Here is a 10174-nt window from a genome sequence, read left to right on the forward strand (position 1 = left end):
GGTGTCGGGCCTTCGGTCACTGGCTGAGGGTCCCTTCACTGCCTTGCAGAAAGACCACGGGAGTTCCTGATCCAGGCGCTGGAGAGCGTGCGGGCCGGGAGCCGAGGCGAGGGGCAGTTCCCGCACCTCATGGACGAGGACAACCTGGCCGCCATGTTCAGCTTGCTGGATGTGGTGGGGCAAGGCCACATCACGCCCGCGCAGCACCGAGAAGGTGCGGCACCCCCAGGGCAGCTGCTGCTGAAGCGCTTGCACTTGTTCGCACCCAATTATCACAGTCCTTTCCAAGCCATGCATAGGGATAGTTTAAGTGTACACACAACCTCCAAAGTTACAAAAGTTACCTGTGTTTACTTTTTATTATATCTAGGTCACTTTAAGATGTTAAATTAATCTTTCCAAGACTCATAGGAAATTATCTTTCCTTTAGCTCTTAAAACTTTGGGACTGAGCACTGAAGGGCTGGAGCTTGCAGATGATGTGAAGATCACGCTGGATGTATTCAAGGAAGAAGTGTAAGTTTAATGCTAAGCTTTTTTTTTTTTTAAGGGAGGGATATGCATAGGAGATATTTTCTGAGAGTCACTGTGTATTTACAAAACTATATAATTAAAGGACGTGCTGGGTTAAGCTTAACCCCTTTACTCTGCACTGCAAGATTTAGAAAAGTTCAGTTTATGCCTGACCTTGGTTGGTTGGCTTGCTGTAACCACAACCAAACTCGGCATTTCCCTCCACCATCTCAGTTCCAGCATCCCCTCCAAGCAGACCTCTCCGATCACCGACCCCTCAGGTCATCAGGTAGCCCCGAAGTTCAAATACTGATCTAGAACTGTGAAATAGTGACAAGGTGCTGTCATCTTTGCCAGAGGTAGTGGCTGTAGATGAAACAAACTTGAGTTATAACAATTTTGCATGGTCAAGATACAATTCTAGGGGCAAGTGTTTGTTGCAATTACTAAAAGGTAATTGGAAGTAATTATCCTCATTATTATCTAACTGGAATTCTTTTTTTTTTTCTGTCTTAGGAAGAAAAAGATGCTGGAGAGCTGGGCTGTGTATTAGTTTGACCAGTGGTCTGCTATATATATTAAAAATAGGGACCTTGCTCAATTCTTCTTCTGGTGTGTCAGCTATGGATAGCAGATTTTAAGCAGTACTCTCTTTTTCTTATTTACCCCCCCCCTTACCCCATTAGAGCAATCAGATGAAAAGGACAAATGTCAAGAACTTGTTCATGTTTACCAGGCACTGGAGGGGCAGCTCTTGAGAATTGCTTTTCTTAATTAAAAAAAAAAAAAAAATTAAAGATCTCTTTTGCACAACTAAAAGTGTTTTGGAGTTTCCTCCTTCAATTTGTAGCTTACAGTAAGGGGCTGTTACCATTGAATAAAATTAACTTTAGAATTGAGCTCGTTCTCAAGTTGTTTGTTTTTTTTTTTCTTTTAAAGAAAGACTGACTTCAGCATGTTATGACAATCATCCACAGTTAAAGAAAGGTAGCAATTTCAAGTAAAATGCTATTTTCAAACTTACAACACAGTATTTATGCATTTTTTAAGGAGAAACTTAAAAATAGGACTCTTGTACATCAAAGAAAAAAAAAGTTAATTAGTATGAATAAAGAAAACAAGTGACATGTTCCTTCATTCCTTCCTTCTGTATTACACACATTAATACAGAACACCCAATCCCTGGGATTTAGGGATGTAAAACACCTGTGTTTAAGTGAAGGCAGACCAGTGCACAGGGAAGAGCTGTCCATATTGTACACAGATGTACTTACTCTGTAAATACTGTGTTCCTTAAAATGACGTTACAGCACAGCACAGCACACTGACAAGGCAGACATATTCATTCGAGATTAAGACGGTTTTAGCGTCTAAATGCAATGGCAAGTTGGCTACGGAAAACGAGATCTGCCCAGTTTGAAACCAAGTCAGTACCTTTTTTTTAAAAAAGGTATTTTTTAAACCGTATACAGTAAGGCATAAGATTAGATTGAACCAGTTAAAAAAATAACACAAGTATATTGCAACATTTTTGTTTTAAATAAGTAATCTAGACCAACTTACTAACTAATGCTGAGGAAGTCTTTATTTTCCTGTATTTGGCCAACTAGCTCTCAAATTGAGAAGAATCTCAACATCCTTTTGAGCTAATTTATAAACTCCAAGTTCATTCAGTGCTGCTGTTGCAGAGGGCTGGTTTGGCTTTAATGTTTCATTTTCCGAAGCTGACTCTAGTACATCCTTCAGAAGCAAGGCAGAGCCGATATTCAGGTTCAGGATAATGCAGGCTTCTTTTATGCTAGAGGAAAAAGTTACATGGATTAATATGAGAAGCACTCATGAGATACACCTAATTTTGTGCACACTGATTAACAAAAAAACCTCCATGGACTTCTGAAAAGGATCAGAAGTATTGAACTGAAAATGACTGTTTAGGTCAGGGCAAATAGTACACTTGTTCTTACTGTCTAAGCCTTTTCCATTATGTATTTCATAAGCATCAGTATTTTGCCTCCCAGTGCTCAGCATGGCTTTTGCTTTGTAAGTTTTTCCACCAGTATTAAAAATACAGAATAGAATTTACCACTTAATCTGTCTAGTTTTCCGTAACTATATTTTCCCTATGATAATGAGGAACTTACTTATTCAGTATATTTTTAAGAGACAGTTGCCAGAACCTGATCATTTTCCCTAATTATTACCATCAGAGAGCAAACAGATACCCTGTCTTTGTCACATTGTTCCTGGTATAAATATGATAGATAGCCATATACCCATTTTATACATTAATTTTTATGGTTCCTTTGTGCATCTGTGTCCTCTTATGCTGGGAATAACATGTATTTATCAGTTATCTTTATGAAGGTGATGCGCTCAAGAAAACCTTAAACTTGAAGATGCTAGGTGGATATTCCAATGAAAAAAATGCCAATATATAATCTTTGTCTTCAAGTGTTCCAAGACTAAATGTCATGCTCTGTATTGATTTAAAAATATTAAGATTTCTGCCCTAATTAAGCCTAGGAGTTTAGCTAGGCTATTTAGTGGGCTATTTAAAAAAGACTAAGGACAAAGAAGATAGCTTCTTCTCATCAATGAAAGCAACTAGACAGCTCTGCAAGGTAATTCCAAGTGGGAACATGGTTTGAAGTAGTCTTTCTTCAACAATGCAGAAAGTTTATTGTGTTGTAATTGTATCTTTGAGTATTCTCTTTGGCCCCAGTTTTGGAAGTCCGTGCTACTTACATTCCTTCCGTAAGTTAATTTATCTAGACATCTTGACTGCACAAAATACTCCAGAACACATGCCACAGTCTGTTGCTATCTGAGTACATGCTGGAGAATCAAAACTGTTCTAGCTGTAAACATTGGAAGCATAAATGATCCCCATATTTTAAGTGTAACTGTGAAAAAATCTTGGTTGTATGTAAAACACACGTATTCATCTGGACGTTCCCTTTTGAAATACCGACAGATGAGAGGTTTGCCTACTTACTGCTTGAAGTAGTTTTCTGGCCTCTTGCAATAGTGTGAAAATAAAGGGAACAGATTTCTACTCATGTCAAACTGGAGTTGTGCTGCTCCTCCTTCATTGAAATGATTTGCCATAATTATCTGCAAACACAAAGAGGTGCATGTGCTGTTGAGGCCAGTCACCGACGCCTACGCTCTATTGCATAGGTCACATTTTGCTGATACCTACTTCCTGATATATGTATAAATCCACTTTCTCTGCAAGCATCTGCCAGAAAATTTTGAACAGTGAGTGACAGAGCTGCTGTTCTAGTTGTAGCAAGCGATCTCGTAGAGTCAGCAACATTGGGCAAGCTGTGCTCGATAAAGACATCACTGCTTGCTCTGCTTGAGATGGTAAAGATAACCACCTGAAAGAAAGTATCACCCGATGTCACTATGAAGAAATTATCCATAGTGCAACAACTGAAGTTAAAATTATTCTTTAAAAAAATATTACCCATTTACAATGGTTCAGAGAGAGCTCTCCTTTCCTATTTCCAATCTAAAAGTAATCACAGTCCAATGCTATATTTAAATTTCATTTAATATTAAACTCATGCTTTAGTTATAAATCTCAGAACACACCATTCCAAAAAATTCCATCTAATCTAGAAAATCATCTAGTTGTATTCCTTTTATGAAGTACCTCAGAGATTCTACTCAGGAGCAAACATTCAATAAGCCCTAGGAGCCTGTGAAGGCTGAACAGTCATCACAGGCCACTTCATATCAACTCTTTAAAGCTACTACGAAGAAAATAATTCTTGTCCTAAACAGAGCAATCCAGAATTTTTCCCAGGGTTTTTAAGATAACACGCCCACCAGTTGTGGAACTACTTTAGAAAATATAGCATTAAAATAGTCTTGAAGCAAGTGTTAAGAGAATTTTCCAAAACTTACTACCCTGCACTGTTCCTATTCAGGAAAATAATTTTGCCTATTAGCTATTCCTGCCTTTATTCACCTCTGTACTTTAACAATAAATAATACTGTAATATGACAAAAATTGAGTAAATGAACAGAATCACCTCTCTTTTTTGTACAGCTTTGCAGCATCTTTGACCTCTCTGAAGACATGATCTACTTGACGAGTCAGCATGTCGTGTTTCAGGCGTTCCAGGAGGTTAATCATTTCGTCAAAGACGGAACTCTCCATGGAAGCCAGCTGTCCTAGCTGCAGCTTACTGATGGCGCTGCTTTCTGCACAGACCTCCAGTTCGGCCTGCTGTAGCTGCAAGAAGAACTAGAGAAACAAACCCAGGTATAAATACTACAAAAAATAATCTTACCATTTGAACTCTTCATTGCTACTTTAATAGGCGCTCTCCTGACACATTTATAAACTTAAAATTTTAATATTTTAAAAACACTTTCTTATCTTTCCCATAGCACTGATTTAGTGAAAAACAAAACATGATTGTTTAATCCTAGTGATGGAACTGATATGGGTTTCAGATACAACAGCAGACAGGTAATGGGAATAGATCTAGAGAAATAGCAAAAAAATACTTTAATATTGACAGAAGAGGTTTTAAAAAAAGAAAACTGATTTGGACCTTTTTAGTGTTTGCAAAGTAAACCAAAATCTTTAATTGTAATTTGTTTTAGAAATAATAGTTCATTAAATCATAAATTTGCTGGGCTGACAAGAAAATTGATCAAGTTTAACGTGCTATACAACATGAAGGCTGCTGTCCTATCAAGATTATCCTCTGCTAGAGCCACAGTTTCCTGAGAAGACTCTGAGAATTTGGAGGCTGCCCATCTCACACACAATACCTATTTCTACACACTTCACATGTAACAGTTTTTTTGACCTTTTGTACCCATAACCATAGAAAACCTGAAATGCTACAGAATAGCCGTGCTGCCACCAGGCTATTATACAGCAAAATAATTCATTCCCAATTCCCAGTTATCAGCAAGGGGCTTTTCCAAGCAACACCTAAACCGTGTTGCAGCACAGATACCCATGCTGGATCCATTTAAGCTAAACTGGCATGGAGGAGTAGTTCAAGCATCGGGCACAGGCTACTGCACACACTTCAACATCACTGCTGTTAACACTGGCTCAGACATCTCCAGAATCAACTCACTACTTTTTTACAATACAAAGCACGTAAAGGAGACTACTTTTTTGTCTGTTCAGATCTCTAGAAAGTTTATAATACATTAACAATCTCAAACTATAATCTATCCTTATTTATACATCTTTTATTAAATCTGAATTTACATCTCGTTCCATTTTTTCAGTAATTAATTCTTCTGAATACACTTAGCTAAATAGTGTTGAAAATAAAATGTTATGAAACAAACATCCAAAGTACTTACTACATTGTCAGCCCAGTCTGCCAACACCGTTGCTATATAGTTAACAGCATTAAGGATTGCACAGTATCGGAATCCCAAGGAAGCTCTAGTCTCTTCCTTCATTACTTGAGTTAATCGTATCCTGAAATCATCAACTAACTCCTTCTGTAGGCCCAGGAATTGTAGTTTTCTGGAAGCTGTTGGAAGATTCTTATACCTGTCTGGAAACACATTAATAAAATGTTTTTAGGTTTTCTAACACTGAATAAAAGCTCTTCAAAAAGAAACATTACAGTCATCTGACTACACAACCTCATGCCTGTGAGAACATCATAGAATGTTTAAAACAGCTGACATAATTTAACAATTTCAGGGAAAATACTCAATGCAAAAGTTAAACATGTAAAGAAACTACATTCTTCCCCCTCTTGATTCCACTAGCAGTTTGTATTCTAATACTTTAAGCAATATGTGATCACACCACACCATCCAGCATGGCCCCTAAAGTGTACTCGCACAGAGGAAGATAAAACCATTGGATATGCAGTTAAGTGCCTCCTGAAAATTTACTTGCTCTTATGTTCTGCTCCAAGAAAGCAGATGTTACTTAATAGCTTCTAAATTGTCACAGAGTGTAAAGGAATAGTAGGACTTTATTACTGCATTGTAACAAATCATACAATCTCAAGTATGAATGAGTTTTAACATGCCAAATACCAAATGTGTTTTTTTAATTATTACTTTGTAAACATCTCACTAGCTCAATATTATTCATGCTGGAGTCGAGTCCAAAATACAAAACAAACAGCAAAGCTTTTATTAAACTGCAAACATCACAACTTCACCACATTACATAGTGACTACTGCTGACAATGGGTATTTAGGAAAGAAATCTGTTAACTGAAGTTTTTTTACTATTCATTACAAACAAGAGCAATGCCCATAGATTAATAATTACCTGTTATAACTAACAACAGGGTCATAAAAGTTTCAGCGCAGTCTGGGACTTTCATTTCATCTACATCAGTGATATCTTTGTACTGAGATATCCACGCAGCCTCTGATGAAAGCATGGAATCCATTTTCTGAAGAGCAACTGAGATGCACAAAACTTGTAAATTGTTTAAGTTTTTAATAAAAAAAAAATCTAACAAAAACTCCTCTAAAGTAAATAAACATAAAAGCCTTCTCTCTAGTAAGTTAAATTTTACATTTTCAGGTTACAAAAACTACTGATGACTGGCTTCATACAAAACCAGCTTCAATATATCTGCACTTGCAATGCTGTTAACAACTACATCAGAGTTGATTTGGGGTTTTGGTTTGGTTTTTTAATAGTTGGCTTGCTCCCTTCCAATATATTTCCTCTTAATTTCTCAAAAGTTAATACCCTTCCCCCATTCCAACTTAAAGTCCATCCCTGTCTGCACACACATAAATGTAACATTTGTCCATACAGTTTAGGGGCAAAAGTCCTACAAACTACAGAAGCACTATGAGAATCTAACCAATTTTTAGTCAAAATAATCACAAAGTATAAAATTACGTATGTCTCATGTAGTAGCTTTGTCCAGGTGATTTATTCTATTTGAGAAGGCCATTTGTTTAAGTACACACATACTTTTTTCTGATGGTGCAATAAAAAGGTCAACAAAATCCACTGGAAGTCTTACATTTTTTTTCCACTGTTAGCCACCTTTGGAAGCAGGATTCTTCTGACAGAATATGCATGCAGCTGGGAAAGCTGCTGAGATAACCATGAACGCTGTATAACTCTCTCTCAAACAGAAGTACCTCATCCACAAGGTGACAGAAGAGTGTATCATCATACAACAGGCAAGGAATATCAGCAGCCAGCTTCTCCAAAATCAGCATTACCAGAGCACGAGAGAATTCAAGCTTTTGAAAGGAAAAAAGTGAATAAAATGTCAGATAGGAAGTATTAAGATGTGCAAACATGTACATAACAAACTGCTACTAGACCGAGTTAATTCTCACCACATACTTAGTGAAATCAGTAGAAGTAAGCTTACACAAATATCTATCAGAAGTTGACTTTGATATTCATATATAAAAAACTGTGAAAGTGCTTACCCCAGCATTCACTGAAGATCCTGCTTTGTCCAGTATTGGCTGGATTTTGTCATCAAGGAACTTTGCATGATTTCCAATCCACATAAGTACTTGTGTTAAATACCACTCAGGCTTATTTCAAAAAGAAAAGAAAATATTAAATGCATGCAAACAACATTTATTCAAGTGCTACTAATATTTTAAGACAAACTTCTAGAAATACCAGTCTCTTCCCCTGCCTTCTCTTGATCTCAGATCACACAAGTCTTTCACTGCGTTTTAAATTGTTTTAAATGCACCAATTATTCAGTTTCTTCTCAGGCAAAAGCTTAGTTTTTTTAATCTTCTCCTTCTCTACTGCTTCCCACTCACGAGGTCCTCTTTTTTTTCTGCTTCATATACTTTCTCCTGTTCTGCATGGTCTTTATTTCTTGGTACAGCTAAAAAGGATATGCTCCTGAGAAAAACTCTTCCCAGTAGCTCTGTTCTTATTGTCATCGTACCCAACCTCCCTGGAAGCAGGGAACCCATCACCTTCTCATTTCACCCATTAACGTCTTTAAGCTTTTTCAGTTTCCACACTTAAAAATACGGCCTGTAGTTTTTGATGAATGCTGCTTTCAATGTTAGTGCAACCAGAAACAGTTCCTATAGTTCCTGTACTCCTCACTCTAAAGAGCCAAAGAACCTTCTGTTGATCTGCACTCACATTCTCCACATTTTGTGTGTCTTGTTTCTCATGTCTGTATTTATTTTCACTTGTCTATTGAATTTCATCATGTTTGGTTTTGTGGTTTTGTTTTGAGTTTTTTTGTTTGGTTGGTTTTTGTTTCCCCTCCCCCCCGACCCCCCCACTTCCTCCTCAGCTTGCCAAGATCATTGTGAACTCTGACTCTGTCTTCTGAAATACCTGGAATCCCTTCCAGGTCTTGATGTCTTTGAAGTATTTTACATGGGTATTTTATTTACTCCATTATCCAAGTTATTATTAAAGAAAACAAAAAACCCAACTCAAATTGTTGAGGCTCTGTTGGAATATCCTTCTGATTTGACACTAGATTACCTGCAAACTTTTCTTGTCGAGTTGTTCGCCTATTGGTGTTCACAAATTTAATCTCTTAAAGATAATTTTCCCGTTTGCTTATGAAATAATTTTGTTTGTGTCTGAAAGACCTCTTCCCCACTAATATATGTAACATTATTTTTAAAAGCACTGTAGTAGCAACTATCAAGATTGCAAATATATTTACTCTTACACAAGACTGTCAATATAAGCACACAGACATGTGCAACTAAACTGTGACAAAAGTGCTCTGAAACTCTGCTGCAGATGCATTGCAGCAGCACTAACACACTGAAATCTGTTACAATGATAATGCTCAGACAAAAATCCACAGTCTTTGAAGATAATTCATACAAAAAGTAAATGAAGTTTCCAACTGGTAAACTGGACATCTCTTGTCAGTTGTATGTCAATCCAAAACTTTAACTCAGAGAAGTAATTATGTAACAGTGCCTTTAGACTAATGGTGTTTTATATACCAACAGCAGAATCCAACAGTTTCAGTTGCATGAAGGTAGCAAAACACAACACCAAAAATCAAACTCACAGCTTTGCACAACCTTTGAGCTCAAGGGATAAGGAACAGTGCAGGGAGACAAAGGAAATTAATCAAAACTTCTGAAATTATGGAAGTCGGTCTAAGATTGTAGTAACGCTTTCTAAAGGATCTGGGCAAGAGAGAAATATTGCCTGGCCCAGAGAAAATGCTTGTGACTCTGAAAGGTCTCCAAGTGCTGTCTTGATGTCTGTCCACACTTAGGTAGGCACAAGAACTGCACAGTTTTGAAGAATCTTAATTTCAGAAAGGGAAGTGTTAGAACTACACAATTTAAATACAGCAATCTATCTGTTGCTTAAAAAAGCAAGAAAAAAAAAAAAATCAAACTGCTTTCTCCCATACCTTGTTTAAAACATTGGTTTGTCTATTTCCAGTGAAATGATACTTGAATCTTTTCTGAAGAGGATTCAGCATGATCTGTATTGGAAGGATAATGGGGGGTGATGGGGGTAAAGAGTACTTTTCTGGCAGTTGTTTAGGTTTGGTTAACAGTTCATCTCTAAGTGTGACAGTCAAGGACAAATCTAAGTGTTGAATTCTCCCAACATCATAATTTCAATGCTTCTGTAGTCTCCTCTTTTTGCAAAGTCTCCTTCTGAAACATGTATCTTCAGTTTTCCCTCTTTACCTCCTTTCCTTCTG

General features: G+C 37.1%; 2 protein-coding genes across 2 annotated transcripts in view; one reads left to right on the top strand and one right to left on the bottom strand.

Moving 5' to 3' along the window:
- Positions 1 to 49: 49 nt before the first annotated feature.
- On the top strand, positions 50 to 1065 carry EFCAB10 (EF-hand calcium binding domain 10; the record flags this gene model as incomplete). The annotated part of the gene is made up of 3 exons (XM_010170481.2): positions 50 to 214; positions 431 to 515; positions 1029 to 1065. Coding segments are annotated over 3 exons (287 nt in total), but the record flags the coding sequence as incomplete, so codon positions are not given.
- A 1010-nt stretch (positions 1066 to 2075) lies between these two features.
- Positions 2076 to 10174, bottom strand: part of RINT1 (RAD50 interactor 1) — a 9762-nt gene continuing 1663 nt past the window's right edge. The window contains exons 5-13 of the mRNA XM_010170480.2: positions 9875 to 10031; positions 7932 to 8042; positions 7511 to 7736; positions 6796 to 6933; positions 5859 to 6058; positions 4556 to 4770; positions 3715 to 3895; positions 3508 to 3626; positions 2076 to 2310 (exon numbers count right to left, since the gene is read on the bottom strand). Coding sequence (XP_010168782.1) covers positions 2097 to 2310; positions 3508 to 3626; positions 3715 to 3895; positions 4556 to 4770; positions 5859 to 6058; positions 6796 to 6933; positions 7511 to 7736; positions 7932 to 8042; positions 9875 to 10031 — 1561 coding nt within the window. The 3' untranslated portion in view covers positions 2076 to 2096. The remainder of the gene's footprint in view (positions 2311 to 3507; positions 3627 to 3714; positions 3896 to 4555; positions 4771 to 5858; positions 6059 to 6795; positions 6934 to 7510; positions 7737 to 7931; positions 8043 to 9874; positions 10032 to 10174) is intronic.

This window comes from Antrostomus carolinensis, unplaced genomic scaffold (genome assembly GCF_000700745.2).
Source record: "Antrostomus carolinensis isolate BGI_N321 unplaced genomic scaffold, ASM70074v2 scaffold31886, whole genome shotgun sequence".
Lineage (NCBI taxonomy): Eukaryota > Metazoa > Chordata > Aves > Caprimulgiformes > Caprimulgidae > Antrostomus > Antrostomus carolinensis.